The sequence below is a fragment of the Ananas comosus genome, linkage group 1, assembly GCF_001540865.1.
Source record: "Ananas comosus cultivar F153 linkage group 1, ASM154086v1, whole genome shotgun sequence".
Lineage (NCBI taxonomy): Eukaryota > Viridiplantae > Streptophyta > Magnoliopsida > Poales > Bromeliaceae > Ananas > Ananas comosus.
Window position 1 is genome coordinate 13,432,786 of NC_033621.1, and position 18,438 is coordinate 13,451,223.

The 18,438-nt window shown below is 35.5% G+C and overlaps 3 protein-coding genes across 5 annotated transcripts; 2 read left to right on the top strand and 1 right to left on the bottom strand.

Moving 5' to 3' along the window:
- LOC109715850 (probable ion channel POLLUX) lies at positions 2,546-8,325 on the top strand. 3 transcript variants are annotated; one of them, XM_020241060.1, is made up of 11 exons: positions 2,546-2,859; positions 2,958-3,026; positions 3,115-3,747; positions 4,431-4,613; positions 4,733-4,792; positions 4,870-5,073; positions 5,460-5,708; positions 6,225-6,323; positions 6,485-6,679; positions 7,194-7,270; positions 8,149-8,325. In XM_020241060.1, the coding sequence occupies exons 1-11, from the start codon at positions 2,668-2,670 to the stop codon at positions 8,174-8,176; spliced, it is 1,989 nt and encodes a 662-aa protein (XP_020096649.1). In that variant the 5' UTR covers positions 2,546-2,667; the 3' UTR covers positions 8,177-8,325. The 3 variants fall into 3 exon arrangements, 1 of the variants encoding a protein (XP_020096649.1); XR_002217768.1 differs by lacking the exon at positions 8,149-8,325 and having other exon boundaries at positions 6,510-6,679; positions 7,178-7,270; XR_002217769.1 differs by lacking the exon at positions 8,149-8,325 and having other exon boundaries at positions 6,510-6,679.
- LOC109715254 (probable ion channel POLLUX) lies at positions 8,227-9,055 on the top strand. The gene is made up of 2 exons (XM_020240216.1): positions 8,227-8,412; positions 8,837-9,055. Exons 1-2 carry the CDS (start codon positions 8,227-8,229, stop codon positions 9,053-9,055), a joined length of 405 nt encoding a protein of 134 aa, XP_020095805.1.
- LOC109715860 (serine/threonine-protein kinase SAPK7-like) lies at positions 10,281-17,453 on the bottom strand. Its single transcript, XM_020241078.1, has 9 exons — positions 17,123-17,453; positions 16,946-17,020; positions 16,743-16,844; positions 16,592-16,645; positions 16,394-16,486; positions 16,193-16,285; positions 11,195-11,299; positions 10,985-11,083; positions 10,281-10,838 (listed from the first exon to the last, which is right to left on the bottom strand). Exons 1-9 carry the CDS (start codon positions 17,240-17,242, stop codon positions 10,494-10,496), a joined length of 1,086 nt encoding a protein of 361 aa, XP_020096667.1. The 5' UTR covers positions 17,243-17,453; the 3' UTR covers positions 10,281-10,493.

Consider the following 18,438-nt stretch of genomic DNA (forward strand, 5'->3'; position numbering starts at 1 on the left):
TTTTAGTTATAGGTACCAAAAAATAAAATCCCGTCGTATGTAAATTCAGTTATAGTTTTGGTCTATATTTAAACCGAATCTGAACCAAAACCCAAAACCAAAAACAAAACCAAAATTAGATAAAAACATACTATATTTAAAATACAATTTTTATATATTTTTTATTAATTAATATATATTAATAATTTAATTTACTATTTATATATTAAATACTCAAATTTAGATTTACAAAAATTATTTTGAAATACCTATTAGTATTTCTACTATTAAAAAGAGATAAAGGGTAAAAATGGTATTTTAAAAATTTAACTCCGATTCAAATGGGCTTTAACGGATCTTAACTAGAGGAGGGTATTTATGATAATTTTTCACATTTTGGAGGGCATTTGTGAATATTATTATTTTGGAAGGTTGATGAAATAATATTTCCTCAAAGGGCATCTATGAATATCCCATTTTTAAATACTACATAATATATATATTAGTTATATACTATAAGTAAAATTTTGATTTTGATGTGCTATTTTATAGCGTTCTGAAACAATCACCATTTTGGCACTGCATTTGGTTTGAACTCATGAAAGCTTATAATAAACAGGCTTAAATCCTCTACATATTCCTTAAGAAGAAAAATAAAAAATATATATCCTAATTTTCAGGGTTAAATATATATGAGAATTTTCTCAAAATAGAAAAAAAAGCTTTTGCTTATTTATTCTCCATATTATTCAAAATTTTAAAATATACTCTTTATATCCAAAATATCATTTAAAATTGAAAGAAAAAATTTTTCAGAAATTTTCAAAAATTTCAAAGAAAAATTTTGATCAGCAAGGGTATATTAGTATTTCGAAAGTATAGAGGGCAAGCAGGTATTAGGGCAATTGCTTATATACCCTTAAGGTTCGTTGTTTGCATTATGAAGATTACTAGGAATAAAAGATATTCGGAATCTTATTCCTATTCATACCTATTACTAATAATGTGAAATTTCTATGTTTGGTTCGCACGTAAATATTAATTAGCCATGTTATTTAATATTGCAAAAAATATAACAATTAATTAATATTAATTAATTAATTAATTAGATAATGTTACCAAAAGTTTCAACATCTTTTTAGAAAAAGGAAGAGAGAGTAAAGTTAGAGAGAGACATAATTAAAAAATAGAAGAAAAATATAGTCGAAATTAGAGGGGGTGAAGATTGAAATTTAGAAAGAGAGAGAGAGAGAGAAAGCTTAGTTTAGAGAGAGAAAAAAAAAGTTGAATTTTAGAGAGAAAAATAAGTTTAGAGAGAGATATAAGGTTAGAGTGTAAAGAAAAATAATATCAATTAGCTGACGGGTAGGAAGAAAGAAAAAGATTAGACATATTATGATTACCCCAATCCATTAATATGAGGATACCCACCCTCCCTCAAGGGAATGAGATTAGTACTTTGGGGTGAATCTTATTCCCAAGTGAATCCAATATTACCAACTAGATTACTTAGTGCGTTTAGCCAAACACCGTCATATTTTTTTATTCCCATTGGATTACTAGTAATCTTTAAAAGATAGCGCAAACCAAACGCACCCTAAAAAGTTTTCGACTTTCTGATTTACTCCTCTTAGAAGGCTAATATTGAAATTACCCTTTTTACGTTCCAACCTATTTCAAATATATCCCTAGAGTTAAAATCTGTAAATAAACTCTGTTATTTTTATAAAATTACTATTTTGCCCTTTCAAATATACTCTTCTATCAGCACCGATTTTTTTTTTATTTGTCCTTAAGTTAGGGGCACAAAAAGTATTTGACTTTTTGGTCTTTTCAAATATACTCTTCTACCATCACTAAAATTTCTTATTTGCCCTTAAGTTAAGGACAAAAATGGCATTTTAATTTTTTTTAACTATGGTAGATATTTAACTCACGTTTAATCCAAGTTAATTTAACGGGTGATAACTGTAAGGATATTTTAGAATAACGGAGGAACATACGAGGGTATATTAGAAAGAAAAAAAATAGGGAGAAATAAGATATTTCCGAAGTTTTGAGGGGTATATAGGTAATTATCCCTAGGCATTATACCAAAAAATTATTGGTGTATAAATTATGCTCGTACACCGGTCGCAGCCAATAATATCTCCTCCGTATGGTCCCCTCACCTGCGTGCTTCGTCTTACTCCTTCGCCTCCTTCCTCCTCTCTCTTCCTCTTCCTCTTCCTCTTCTCAAACAAATTTAATAATTGAATAATAATAATATATCATTAAATTGTTAATTTTATTTTATTATTTTTGTCATTTTCCTTTTCATTTTAGCTCAATCTAAACTCTCTACTACTCTACTCGTAGATGCGTTGCTCAATGGCTTATAAACATCTCAGGCGAAAATAAAAATTATTTAATAAGAAGAAAAGGTAGGAGACGATGCCGAAGAGCGAGGACGACTCGATCCCGAGCACGAACCCTAACCCTAACCCTATCAATGGGGAGAGGCCGCCGCCGCCGCCGCAGCTGAAGAGGTCGAGCACCGTCTCCGGCGGCGGCGGAGGCCCCTCTTACGCCGCCGCGCCCGCTGTTAATGGCGGGGTCCTCGACCGCGACTGGTGCTACCCCTCCTTCCTCGGGCCCTACCCCTCGCGGCCGCGGTCGCGGCACGCGTCCCCGCGGAGCCGCCTGGAGATGCCGCCGCTGCCCGATCGCCGGAACCCTAAGCTGCCGGAGCGGCCCCCGCCGGAGAAGGAGGGGACGAAGGAGGACTCGGTGAAGCGGCCCCTGGTGTTGGATGAGAGGAGGCAGGTCTCGATCCCTTCGACTTCAACTTCTCCGTCGCGGCCGTTTCTAGGGTTCCACCATTCTTTGTTTCTTTTACTTGTAAGTTGCTCCCTCTCACTAGCTACTCCCAGTTCTTCGTCTAAAGGTCCAATTCGTTAGCTCCTAAAGCTCTAATCCCTCCACTGATGTTGTTGCAGCTGCTTCTAGTTTCTGTATCATGTGCTTCTTTAGCGATTTTGCAGCGTAAGCGAATTTTAGAGCTTCAGGTATCGCTCTTCGATGCTGCGATCTTAACATTTTTCTACTGCTGTGTGCATTAAGAAAACATTCCTAATTGTTTGTTTCTTATTCCAGGAAGAGGTAAATAGAATCCAAAGTTTCTGTGTTGAAAACAATAATGATCTCCAAGAGGGCACCACCGAGATTTTGCGGTCTGAGAATGTGGATTCCCATTCTTACCCTAGTAGCATTGAGAATAGAAGTGTTGCTTTGTACACTGTGGTTCTCTCACTCATGACACCATTCGTTCTTTTCAAATGCCTCGATCAATTCCCTCAGATAAAAGCACTCTCAAGGACTTCAAATAATAACGAGGAAGAAGTCCCTTTGAAGAAGAGGATTGCTTACAGGGTCGATGTCATCTTTTCCGTGTACCCTTACGCTAAGCTTCTAGCTCTTCTTTTGGCCACGATACTACTGATTGGATTTGGTGGTCTGGCATTGTATGCTGTTAGCGATGGTAGCTTTTTGGAAGCACTTTGGCTTTCATGGACGTTTGTAGCGGATTCTGGAAACCATGCTGACCAGGCTGGTTTGGGCCCTCGAATTGTTTCTGTGTCGATTAGTTCGGGAGGCATGTTGATTTTTGCTATGATGCTTGGTCTTGTATCTGATGCGATCTCTGAGAAAGTGGATTCTTGGCGCAAGGGAAAGAGTGAGGTGATCGAGAGCAATCACATACTGATCCTTGGATGGAGTGAGAAATTGGTAGGTTCTGGAGGAGTCCTGTTTACATCTTGCGTAAAATAGGAAGCTACTTTATTTGATACTTTGGTTTGTTCAAAACAACATACAAGTATACAACAACTTTGCTGTATAAAATGATACTAGTAACCCTTGTGACAGAAGAAGTTGCTTTTCTGTGGTGTTCTATTTTGCAATATTTGATTGACCGTCGATAGGAGAATTGTATATCACCTCATGGGAGGTTTCTGTTTTTCTGATAACTCTTCTACGCTGCGTATACCCAATTCCTTCATGGGAGTCTTGAGTTCCCAATGATCATATATACTATCTCGAGCAAGAAACATTGTTAAAGTTCATTTGAGGCACTTTAACATTTGGTCACTGACAACCATTAGCACGTATAAAAAATCAAACATTCACTTCTTTATTACTAAAGCATTTAGAGTTTCTTTTCCAGAATTAGAGCTATAATATTTTTGTAACTGGTTTGAAATCATACTGAATCATACTTGAACATGCAGATTTATGTAATTATGAAAAAAAGTAAGTTTGATGTTCTCCATATTGATCACAATAGTGAACAGAAAACCTATGCTATCACATTCTAAGATATTCACATGGTCATTAGGAGCTTGTTTGGCATGCGTTCATGTTCTTTGTCCAAGCTGAGTATGCGTCTTACTGCTCTTGTTATTTAATAATAGGGCTCCCTTCTTAAGCAACTAGCAATTGCAAATAAGAGTATTGGCGGCGGTGTAGTTGTAGTTCTGGCAGAAAGAGACAAGGAGGAAATGGAGTTAGACATAGCGAAGCTGGAATTTGACTTTATGGGAACATCTGTAATATGTAGAAGTGGAAGTCCCCTCATATTGGCTGACTTGAAAAAGGTATATATAACTAATTTAAGACCCCTTCTATTTTTCTTGGTTGATGATGTAGTCTTTTGTTAAATTTATCCTCAACTAGCACTCAAGACTAACCTATTAACTCCTTTATATATTCACAGGTTTCGGTTTCTAAGGCACGTGCTATCATTGTTTTAGCAGCCGATGAAAATGCTGATCAAGTAAGTATTTTTACCTATTCTAATGGAAAAATCATCTTGAGTTTCTTGCTGATTCTGATTACAGACTCGGTTTGTAGAGCGATGCACGTGCTTTAAGAGTGGTACTAAGTTTGACTGGTGTAAAAGAAGGTTTAAGGGGCCATGTTGTTGTAGAGTTGAGTGATCTTGACAATGAGCCTTTAGTGAAACTGGTTGGAGGGGAACTTATTGAAACTGTGGTTGCTCACGATGTGATTGGGCGTCTGATGATACAATGTGCTCTCCAACCTGGCCTAGCACAGGTAAAATTTCAATTCGAAGTTTGCTATGAATTTGAATCTTGTTTTGAATAATCATATCTCGGTTTCTACACGTGTACAAAAATGTAATTTCTTTCTCCGAAGTTAATTAATGCATAATATTTCACACGATTTTCTATCATGTCTGTAGGTGATTCTTTCTTTGATGAAATATTTTATGAAATAATTGGCCTTTCCGGTTTCCAAAAATCTTCAAGGTTTTCTGTTAGAACAACCTTTTGCAGAAGCAATCTTCTTCTTTTTCTTTTTTTTTTTTTGTTACTTTTTATTCAATCTGGACTTTAATCTTTTTGATATTTTTTTCCTACTTCACAATTTAGTATCTTCTTCTTTTGTCATTTAATTCAAAGAGCCTGGTCAATCTGCAGATATGGGAAGATATCTTGGGATTTGAAAATGCAGAATTTTATATCAAAAGATGGCCTCAATTGGATGGTATGCCATTCGAGGATGTACTAATTTCATTCCCTGATGCTGTACCTTGTGGAGTAAAGGTTGCTTCAAAAGGGGGAAAAATCATGATCAATCCCGATGACAAATATGTTCTAAAAGAAGGCGATGAGATCCTTGTTATTGCTGAAGATGACGATACTTATGCCCCAGGTCCTCTACCAGAGGTGAATATCCTAGTTTCTCCTGCAGGCACATTTACTTTCCCTTCCTCTTAAACATGTTGCAGTTATTGAGATTTGATATTGTAACTTTGGATTTGTTTAGTTGGATTATATAGTCAATATGCAAGAACCAGAATACGTAACTGAGATAAAAAAAATATTTCAGTCATTGGAAAAATTTATGTCTAAAAATATTTCACCCATTGAGCAAGTTATGTCTAAAAATATTTCACTCATTGCGACAAATTAGTGTCTTTTTTTTTTGTATGATTTATGTTGTTACTTAGTTCATAAAAAGAGGCTCATATGACATGCTTAAAACTTTAATTTGGATGTTTAGAAGCTGATTCTTTCTTTATCTAATGTAGGAAATCCGAATTGAGTATATTGACTTTGCTTCTGTATTGGCAATTGAACACATTGACATTATATAATGATCGAACTATTCTTGATACATGGCTTATGTGTACAACTTGTCCCCTTTCTTTTGTCCTTAATTTTTTTCCTCCCTTCTTCCAGGTACGTAAGGGTTTTCTACCTAATATCCCAAGCCCTTGTAAATATCCAGAAAGGATATTATTCTGTGGTTGGCGGCGGGACATTGACGATATGATAATGGTACGTTGGTGTTAAAATAGCCCAAACTGTCTTGTTCTTTGTGCCATTTTAGATACTTTTGAGACTGTCGCAGCTTCTCTTTTACTTACCTCTTCAAACTGTGTAAGTCTCCACCACTGTTACGTAATCAAGATTCCCTTTTTCTTTCCCCCTATTTTTAGGTGTTAGAAGCTTTTCTTGCTCCAGGTTCTGAGTTATGGATGTTTAACGAGGTTCCTGAAAAGGAAAGGGAGAAGAAGTTGATGGATGGCGGATTGGATCTATTAGGATTAACAAACATTAGGCTTGTTCACAAGGAAGGAAATGCCGTCATCCGGCGTCATTTAGAGAACCTGCCTTTGGAGACATTTGATTCTGTGAGTATTCTCACGTTCTTAAATATATTTCAGTTGTTGCCTTGGGCAATGTTACTAGTATGATGATATCCTTAGTCACTTATGTTTTCCTGAATGTGTGGGTGCCGAGTAACAAAAGCGATGAAGTTTGACACTTTTAGGAATTGAAATGGTACCTTTTCTGTTCTCATCAGCCATTACCATCTTCTGTGCTCTGCTATGATTCTAGCTTCGCTACTGAGGCCTAACTAAAGGCCATATCATCTCTAGAGGTCCTCTTGATGATTTCCCTAGTAGTTCACATTAAAATGTGCATAAGCTTAATGCTCTCAGATGCTAAGAATCATTATTAATTGCTCAGAGCGAGGTTCATTTTTTGGAGTCATATTTACTTGATTAATAAGCATATTGGGTCGCATGTTTTTTGGATTAAAAGTTTCATAGTTCTGACGCAAAAGTTTATTTCCAAAGTTGCCACTTCCTTCCATCAAATTTTCAATGCTAACTTTGAACCAACAGATTTTAATACTTGCAGATGAATCTGCGGAGGACTCCATTGTGCATTCAGATTCGCGGTCTCTGGCTACCCTTCTACTTATCCGTGATATTCAGGTGCATAGTCTGCGCAACTCTGTTCTTATTTCAACTACCCAATCTTAAAAATGATGCTATTTTGGTAAAAATGTATGGAACTTACCTGAACTTTCACCTGTTTTGATCCGACTACCGAATCTTTAAAAATTTTGATTTTGCTACCTAACCTTTTAGTTCATTTGTTTTGAGTCATTTAGTTACTCTTAAACTTCAAAATTTAAATGCATCGTTTAATTTTACATACCTGATTAGTATATTTCATCTAATTTATGCAATCATAATTCCATTGAAATAAGTAATGGGTCTCAAATTTGTATTGGAAGAGCCATTAAATAGCTTATATTTAAAAAATTGAAAGGTCGGTTGTCAAGACCTGCTTCTCGGTGGTCACCCATCACTTAGCCCGCGGCTCGATTAACTGCGTACTCTAGACCTAATAACTTATTGGGCCCAATAACTAGCAAAATACTATAGCCCAGTTATTATGTCTAGCCTATACAGATTTATATATCCCCACATCTGGCCATAGCTACCTAATGTGGGACTATTCTCAAGCCTTGAGATGTCACACGGGCAAGCACCAAAGTCAAACTCTTAAAAGATTGGGTGGTTGAATCAAAGCGGGTCAAAGTTTAGGTAAATTTTATACATTTTTACCTACTATTTTCTTGCATGCGACATAATGTGAAATAATGTTTTCCTTCATGCTGCATCATTTGACATTTTTGTGATGCATGCTTTTCATGAAAATAGTGTAGGGATGCTAATTCTTATGCTTGATCAACTCAGTTGAGCAGCATGTAACCAACTCTTTGTTCATTAAACAATGAAACAAATCGCACTTCCAAGTATGTTGTAGTTTTAATATGACCATCTCAGCGCTTTTATTTTTGCAGTCCAAGCGTCTTCCGTCAAAGGAAGTAAGATCTCCTATCCGATACGCCGGCCTCTCTCATAGCTCATGGATTCGGGAGATGCAGCAAGCTTCAGATAAATCAATAATAATCAGTGAAATCTTGGATTCGAGAACAAGGAACCTTGTATCAGTCTCCAAGATCAGCGATTATGTTCTTTCGAATGAGCTAGTTAGCATGGCTTTAGCTATGGTGGCCGAAGACAAGCAAATCAACCGGGTTCTCGAGGAACTCTTTGCTGAAGAGGTACCATTTCTTTCCCCCGTAGATTGAAGTATTCAAACTACAAAACATATATTATCATAACCATTATCATTCGTCGATAGGTAAGCCGCCTTTGAAAACTGTTATAAATGCTGTGATTATTACTCCGACTAAACCGGCCATAGCGCTTCGCAACTTCCAGGATCCTTCTGTTTTAGTTACTATATATCATATCTAGAAATTGCTACAAGAGGCGGTCGGTAATATTTTCTCGTTAAAGAAAAAGAAGGCTAAATGCAGGATAGCTCCCAATGGATATCGAGATTTCGCCGTGTCCTGATTAATATTGAGACCTGCACTTCCATCACTCTGCCTATGTAGGAGTTGTGTTAAGAAAAACCAAAAAGAAAATTAGAGCAGCGATGCCAAACGACGCCTAAAATTTTCTTTCTCGTGCATTTTACAGGGGAACGAGATGTGCATCCGTCCTGCGGAATACTACCTATACGAGCAAGAAGAATTGAGCTTCTACGATATCATGGTGAGGGCTCGCGAAAGAGGCGAGATCGTGATCGGGTATCGTCTCGCGAACACAGACCAGGCGATCATGAACCCGGCAAGTAAGTCCGAGGTTAGGAAGTGGTCGCTCGACGACGTCTTCGTCGTGATCTCCGACGGCGAATAAAATACCCAAGGCGCGATATCCCGAAGGTATATCCCCTCGAAACGACTTGTTGTTTGTACACTAGCAGTAGTTGATCATTAGAAGTAGAAGGTAATTCTAATGCTTAGATTGCTTCATATTGCTAATCCCAATTTCATGGTTAGATTTGTACATGATTAACTGCCACTTACTTTATTACCATGTAAATTGAATGTGAATGTTTCTTTCTTTTTGCTAGAGTTGAGGATAAGAATAATAATAGAAGCTAATAATAGGGGTAAAAAAAACGTAGCAATAAAAACTTTTGTTAATTGATGCTATTTATCTCTCTCTCTCTCTCTAAGTATATTATTATACATTAAACACTATAATTACTTTCAATTATTAGATAAATCAGGTATTATTTCAAATTCCGTTTTAAACATTAAACATTAAAGTGAACTGCAGAAATATAGTAAACAAATATTAAATTCTAAAAAAATAAAATTAATAAAAAATAATGAAATTACTTTTAAATAAAGTGAAAAAAATAAAAGTGGAAAATTAAATCCATTAGTGAGCACACCGTCCTGGTTAATAAGATGTGGCTGATCGCATTTATTTGCTTTAATTTTTTTTTTTTCTGGATTTTTAGGTTTTTTCCATCATGGGATGCACGCTACTAATACTCACATATCAAATTTGTACAGCTGAATTATTTTTTTGGTCATCAAACTATGAGGCAGTGCTCAAATTTTAATTTGCCGTAATTTTTAGCTTGAAAATTATAAATTATTATAACTAAGTTTCATGATCTAGTTCAATTGACTAAATATTGTCTATTGCTAAAATATACGAGTGATGTGATAATTGTATAATTGATAATGCAATAATAAAAAGAATATTATATCATTTTCAGAACAGTGACACATAATTATTTAGTTAACTAAATTAGATTGTGAAATTTTATTGCAATATTTTATAAAATTAAAAAAAAACTATAATAAAGTAAAATTTAAGCATTAAAATATCTAAACGCCTCGTAGTTTGAGGATCAAACGGGTTATATGATTAACGCACGAAACAAGTGCAAAATACCTTGTCAAAATGATACTCGTAAGTTGCTAATACTAATGGAAAAAAAAATCCATTTCTCAATTCTCAAACATCATCAATCACAGCAACTTCAGCTCCCTTTTGGGGGTTAATTACATGATCTCCCAGCTTAGATTTTTTTTTTTTTTCTTTTCTTTCAATTACAAGCATAGAGCTTCTGCAGTGCAAAAACACTCGCAATAATTAATTAACAACACAAAACAGAAACATGGTAGGCAACAAGTCCACAGAAAACACTTTCCTAGATAGATGCCAGTTCTGCTAGCTGCATTACTAAAATCCAAGAACAACAAAGAGAGAACAAAAAATACAAAAGAAAAACCCGAATTACATTTACATAAATCGCTACTCTAGCCAACAACAATCATATCTTCAGCGCGCCAATGTTGAACTCTCCGCTGGCATGAACTTCTTTAACCGTCTTATCGTACTCGTCTTCGTCTTCTTCTTCTCCCCTCTCCTCTCGGTTCTCTTCGCCTTCCTCCTCGTCCGACTCCTCGGCCCAGCCGTAGCCTGATATGGACCGCGATGCCTTCGGAATGGTCTTCGCCTCCTCGATTATCTTTGAAATTGCCTCGATGCTTTGTAGGGAGTACGTCGGGGCGGTGTTATCCCTCCTGTAGTAAGCGGCCTGCGCGGTCTCCGTGAGCTCCCTCGGCAAGTTCTTCAGGAACCATGGGTGACTCTTTATTTCCCTTATTGTGATCCTCTGGTTAGAACAAAGACAAGCCACCCCAGTTAGAAGTTTCGCCTTTTTGGTCGATTTTGCAACTGCGAACCATCGGTTGCGAAAGCAAAAGAACATACGATGGATTGTTTATTGCAAAAGTATCCTAGGATGTGATTATTACATACCCTGGCTGGGTTGGCAATGAAGATGCGAGCGATGAGCTGCCTGCAATCCTGGGATACATGAACATAGTCCGGTATGTTGTATTGAACCGACATTATTCTCTGCAGCGACAAAATGCAAATAAAAAGGCTCAGAAACAGTTCGGAGAAAGTTGGAAATGGAATCAGTAGATAAGAATTAGATATGGCGAGGAGGGAGGAGCGAAATGTTACGCTGATGGTTTTCCGGAAATTCTTCGGGTCATTTTGGTCCTCGAAAGGGTAGGCTCCCACCAGCATCACATAGAGAGTTACTCCGCACGACCAGACATCTGATTGCTACATCATCATTTGTACTTCAAATATTAAGTTAGTGAGGTAGATAATGTAAGGTTAAACACGAAACGGAGCCAATTAAATGGAATGAAAACCAAGTTTGATGAGATGAATAAGGAAAAATATTTTCTTTCCGAACATCAAGAACAATTATTTTCTCTCTTGAAATGGAGAATAATTTGAGAAAGCGAATCATAATCTCCTCAAGAATCACATCCTGCAGATTTAGTATACTTCGATTCCCACGTTTTAGTTTTCTCAATTGGATCCCCGACATCTATTACTCTCTCGTTTCGGTTGAATTCCTTAGGTTGAAAGGCCTGTAAACTTAGATGTTGCTGCATCAGCACAATAGATGCCAAAAAGCACAAACAGATGTCCACCGCATGGCTGAGTTAAATTTGAGTTGAGAGGCTTTGCACTCCCAACATAAGTTTCTAACAATCCCCCATTAGCAAGAATATATAAGTTTCTAATAATCTCCCAATCCAAGTGACATGGTAAGTTGGTAACAAACTCGCCACTCTAAATATAAAATGTACAGCATTCCTGTAATATTATAAATCATAAAACAAGTGCCCGTAAGTGTTTAACTATACGAAAAGACATGCTGCACTTACAGAGTATAACAGCTGCGGTTCTTTTGGCTACAATGACTAACATTTGGCTCCTAAGGCCCTGTCTGTATGCAATAATACCTTACGTGGTACATCCGTTCGATTTACTAAAAAATACATATAATATTCAACCTTCAAGTTACTTTTCTCGAATAAGATAAATTATCTCACAGACAAAATATATTATCCTATCAAATTATGAATATCAAAATTTTTCAAGGAGCTGAAACTCAAACTCCAATTTTTCAATCATATAAAAAACATCATTATACTGAATAAATTATTATTAGATATCTTATTCAAGTATACTATATCAGAAGCCTAAATTTCACCAACCAACCAAATGAGCCAAATTGGTAGAGTTTGCATGAACAGTAGTTGTATTTTTTGTTTCTTTTCCCGTTGAAGATTCCACACAACAGCGACTGATGACATTTTATCTACCGCACCAGATATCTACCAGTTTCCATTAATGTGAGGGGTGGCCCATTAGGATTTGACACATTATTTCACTTTCAATACTACCATCAATAGATATACCACTTAATAAACATATAAATTATTATTTTTCAATAAAAGGGGAACAAAAAGAAAACTACCTGTCAACAAAGTACAAAAACAATCAAATTAAAAAACATCATAACAAAAAAAAACTGTGCCTGAGATAAGTACCAAAAAGTTTGATGGTTAACAAATTACTTCACATTTCCTGCTGTTTTTTTTTCCCTCTCAAAAAGAAGAAAGAAAAACAACATCATGACTGAGGATAAATCTCCAAACCAATCCACACATTAACTTTTGAGAGACGATACCTGTGATAAGTTTGTAGCTTCCAACAAAGAAAAGTGACACTAAAAAAATTACTTCTAAAATCAGGTTTATTAATTCTAGACAAATTCAGGAAAGGATTATGACCATATTTAATAACTTTTTTTGTCGATATCAAAATTGGCTTTGTTAATAACATCACAGCCCAGCTAAACCTAATCAATTTATTTGAAGAAAATTATAATTTACGACTAACAATATCAGGATGACAGTGTGAAAAGCAATTAACTTATGTGATTTTTCCCTTGTGAATCCATTAGTGTCAACCCACCAAGCTCAACAAAATTGGCCTTTGCAATTCTCAAATGGTAATCTAACACCTCAATCCCAGTGACTTTGTTCTCATTCAACGATAGGTAAAACTCAGACCCATTGCCTGGCTTTAAATATGCCGACATAAGGAGAAGAAAAGTCAAGGCAACGCACTCTTTGACATTTAAGTACTAAAAACAAAACAAGTAACCATCAAAATAAGAACTTGACAACTCTTAAGTATAGGGCTCTAATATAGTGCCAAATCGACAAACCAATATGTAAATCAAATAGAACATCAACCAAACAAGAGGCTATCACCTTAATTGAGCCATCACTTTTTTTCATTAATTACTGTACCCTTAATTTGAGCCAAGCTCATTAATTATGCTAGAGATATCCAAGTTCAAAGAATAATGCTATCTTACACCTAAGAAGGCCAAACAAAATTTTACTATACTATTTACATGCTTAAAATTAAAAACTTTTAAAGTAAAATATAAAAATCGTAAAGTAATAGAATTGGGAGGAAGGGTTGTATCCCTTATCAGCCCCCTTCCCTCTGTTCCCGCTCATAATATCGATATAAATCTTATACTTTAAACTTTTTATAATCTAGATTTACTCATTTATCTTATTATTTTTATCTAACTAAAAATTAAAATGAAAATTTAAAATTCTTAAAAATAAAGGCAAAAGATTTGTATTTTATATATACATAAAATGTATTGATAGTATTTTTCAAATTGAAATCATTGAGACAGAGAGAATCTTGATATAGGAACCACTTAAAATGAATGGACGGTTCACAGTTTACCCAATCATACACAGGACTAGAACAGGACCAACATGTAAATATAAGAAATCCCACTACCCCTCTAGCCTCTACCAATCCCATCTAACGTGACAAGGAATCGCATTGGTAACCTCGCACGTTGTTCTGGGGAAAGGGGCATTAATATCTCCAACGGGTTCTGGCGCACAGATTCTCAAAGCAATTAATGTCCTAGTAATCAGAAACGGTACGAAAAAATCATACCCCACAGAGCTTTGTAGGAAAGAAAAAAAAAAGAACAAAGAAAAAAAGAAAAGAGAAAAAAACTGGTGTTTAATTCCTAGGGTGCTTTTTATTAGGGGATACCGTTGCTTCGACGGTTCAACCTAAGTTATTCCCTTAATCAGAGGAAATGCTTTGTGTCTCCCCGAAACAGTTAGCATTGAATCACACCCAATAATTTGTTTTTTAGTTTACCAAAAAAAAAAAAGTTGGTAATATTCATTAATCAAGCTATGGTAACAGCATAAGAAATAGAATCATAAGAGACCATACTAATAGTATAAAAAAAAAGTCCGGCCAAACAAAATCCTATTTTTGAAGTCTTATTATTTTACATTTTCAGCTAAATTTATTTATATATATAAAAAAATCAGCTTTAATGATTTCTATGGATGGATATTTGTGATGACCATAAAAAATAGCCAATTATATAAATGTTGATAGAAATATAATAATCTGGCTCAATTAATGTTCTTTGTATTGTTCTTTCATCACGATATTCAACAGTTAAGGAAAAATAACAGAATAATTAGAGCCATACATATCAACATTTATATAATTGGCTATTTTTTATGGTCNACCATTACTACCACAGGTCCTTTTTTCAAAATTTCTTATTAAAGCTCTTTTCAGATAAGAACTTGATATGTATGGCTCAATTAATGTTCTTTGTATTGTTCTTTCATCACGATATTCAACAGTTAAGGAAAAATAACAGAATAATTAGAGCCATACATATCAAGTTCTTATCTGAAAAGAGCTTTAATAAGAAATTTTGAAAAAAGGACCTGTGGTAGTAATGGTACTGCACAATGAAAGCTCTGAATTTATACTGGAAATCAAATATTGAGCAGTGCTGTATCAAAATTCAAATTTGGAAACTGTATGGAAGAAAACAGAATACATAGAAAAGAGCACTTGGATTTTGCAATCAATACATTTAGATTTTGAAATCACTACCATAGTCATTACACACGGATTGATGCTAAAGGAGCCTTGATTCTCCGTATGCATTGGTTTTGCTTTTATCTTTACGCCTGATGGAGAAACTCCAATTTGCTGTTATTACCAGTTTTGTCTCTATCCACAAATTATAATTCTCATCCAAAAAAATACTTAGATGAAGACAAAACTAGCACATTGCAGTAGACCGGAGATTCCTCAATGAGGCGTCGTCGCGGAGCTCCCCAATGAAATTTTACTTATATTTGGTCCAAAATATTTTATCTCCTAAACAGTGAAAAATATCTCAACTAAGAACTTTGGTCAAGTCTCAATTACTGTACTTGTGTTCCGAAAGAATAACATGTATTAATCAATTCCTCCAGAAATTGTTATCGATCTCCTGAGTAAAAGAGACAGCTAACTACTCCAATGTCAACTGGTGGGAATGTTACCACCCAACCATTATACCCAATCAAATACAGCTTAATTTGGGGTCACGGGGAGTATACCTAAATTGTCCTGATGTACGTTAAAATATAATTTCTCCACTTCCATTAAAACAAACAAACAAACAAACAAATAAATAAATATATAGGCTCTCGCCTTAACTCTTTTTTAGCTCAATAAGATTAATCACGAGCAGTGTTAATGACTGTAACCAAAAACTTTCTTTTACACTAATTTTATCACACTTCTATCTTTTTCTTTCTTAATATTAAAAGTCTGAAGCTTTTGTCTAAATCTTACGATGTTTTGATGCCTCACTTCTATTAAAAAATAAAAAAAAATATACATATACATGCTCTCGCCTTAACTTTTTTTTTTGCTCAATAAAATCAATCACAAATGATACCATCTACACGCTGAAAAATGAGTATAACCAAAAACTTTCTTTTACCCTAATTTTATAAAAAAGTTCTAAGTATTTGTCTAATTTTTGATATATATGATTTATATCTGACTTTTCAGCCCCTTTTAGCCTTTTGGGTAGTTATGTGGGAACAATATTATATTCAGTAGTAAATAATTAAATCCCCATAGAATATTCCACCCTCGTCAGTAAAAAAGTGACCTTGGTGTTTGTAGTAAACGGTAATGATAGATAAATAATCACCATATAATGGTAAACAGATATAAAAAGTTCAAGGGACTAAAAAGTAAAAAAAACAAAAATAAAATTATAAATAAAAAGCTCACCTTGCCGTCGTATTCTCGGCGAGAAAGCACTTCCGGCGCGATGTACGCCGGGGTTCCGACCGTCGATTTGGGCCGCGAGTGCAACAGCGAGGACTATTTTGCAAGAAATAAACACCGGTTTTAGCAATTTCGAATTATTAATGGGACTTTTGTGCATATTTTCAGGAGGTGAAATGGCTGGGAGAATTAGCGGAAAAGGACCTTAGAATATCCAAAATCGCAAATCTTGAGCCTCGGCGCTGGGCTCCCGTCCAGCAGCGTGTTCTCCAGCTTCAAATCTCGATGGCATATTTGCTTATATCACCCACAAATTTAACAAAATTTTCAAAAACAAATCACCCTTTTTTTCAAAAAAAAAAATTCAACAAAATTTTTTAAAAAAATTTAAATTTAAAATACCATGAAGTGGCAGTAGCTCACACCGGAAATCAGCTGCTGGAAAAAATATCTCGCCTACAAAAAAAAAACCAACAAAAAAAAGTTATAAATTATAAATATATACAAAAAGTTTAAATTTAATTTTTTTTGAGTTTAAATTTTAAATTTAAACCTCGTCTTCGCTGAATCGACCTGCGTTGCAGATGCGCTCGAAGAGCTCTCCCCCCGCGGCGTACTCCATAACGATCGCCAAATGCGTCGGCGTCAAAACCACCTACAATTTCCCCCCCAAAAACATCCTCAAAATCCGATAAATAATCATCAAAATAGCTAAAAAATCCGCGATTAATGCAACAAGTTTCTCGGATCTGAGACCTCTTTGAATCGGATGATGTTCGGATGCCGCAGCGATCGGTGGTTCACGATCTCCCGGAACACGTTGCCGTCGATCTGCGGAAAACAAACAAAAAATCCGAGCGCGAGATTAAGCAGAGACGATCGGGATCGCAAACCCTAAGCCAACATAGCTCGATCGAGAAACCGATCTCGAACCCGGTGGCCGCGCTCGATGAACTTCATGGCGACGAGCTCGCGCGTCTCCTTGTTCCGCATCAGCTTCGCGACGCCGAAGTTGCCCGATCCGATGTCCCGCACCGCCTCGTACCTGTCCATGGTGGGCGATCCGGGTACCGATCGGGAGCTCGAGGGATCCGGGAGCTGGATTTGCTAGATTTGGGCGCTCATGGTTAGGGTTTTGAGGGGAATTGTGGGGGGGAGGGGATTTGGGGGAGAGAGATAGAGAGAGAGAGAGAGATGAGGGGGGCGGTGAATACGAAAATATGGAGAAAAAGAAAGCTGCGGGAAATTCTTACAGGTGGCGAAGGCGGTTTCTCTCTCTCTTTCTCTCTCTCTCTCTCTCTCTCTCTGTAGAGTGAGAAGGACAGGGGAATTTTTATTTTTATTTTTTTTTGGATAAAAATGTATGGACGGTCCCTGTACTCTCCCCATTTAAGATAAACTTCATATACCACTCTCGTGACTTCGCACTTTCTTATTTTAGTATTTTATAATTTAAAATATATCAATTTAGTATCATGTGGTTTCATTTTTATCTTTTCGTCAGCTTCTCTGTTAATATTTCGTTAAATTATATACAAAAACATCAGATAACCCAACTAGGCTTATCGAATATTCACTTTAGTACTCTTTAGTTTTAACTTTGTCACCGATTTAACAAAAAAAATTAGTAAAATCGATAAAAAAAAATGAAACCATAGGATACTAAATTGATACACTTTAAATCATATGATACTAAAGTGAGAAAGTGTGAAACCACATGGATGATATTTGAGATTTTTTGGATAAAAATATATGGATTGTCCTTGTATTCTTTATATTTAGCAACTTAGTATCGTAATTTATTTTATTTTTTTTTAACGAAAGGAGTAATGTGTGCAGTCAATTGCCGTCCGTGTACATCTTACACCTTATGTTCTTATAATTCGAAAATTATTTTAATATTGTTAGTGTTTTAAAAAAAATCGTTAAAACAAGTTAGTAAATCTAGGTCTCTTAATGGGGCGTGTTTGTTCCGCCAAAAATGAAGAGGGATGCAGTAATTTTTAAATCATAAATATCTATTTTCATTGTTTAGTTTACTATAACTTTACCTTCGATAGTAGCTCAAATTTCTTAAAATAGTGTAATTAACTTTGACCCACCCTAAGTTAAAATCTATTACGGAAAGAAAAAGTGAAAGAAATAATAAAAGTATCAACTCATCTCTGGTATCTACAGCTTGTGCGCTATTTATTTTCTGCTAAACAAACAGTAAAATTAAGAAAACTTTACTTTCACAGTTACATAAA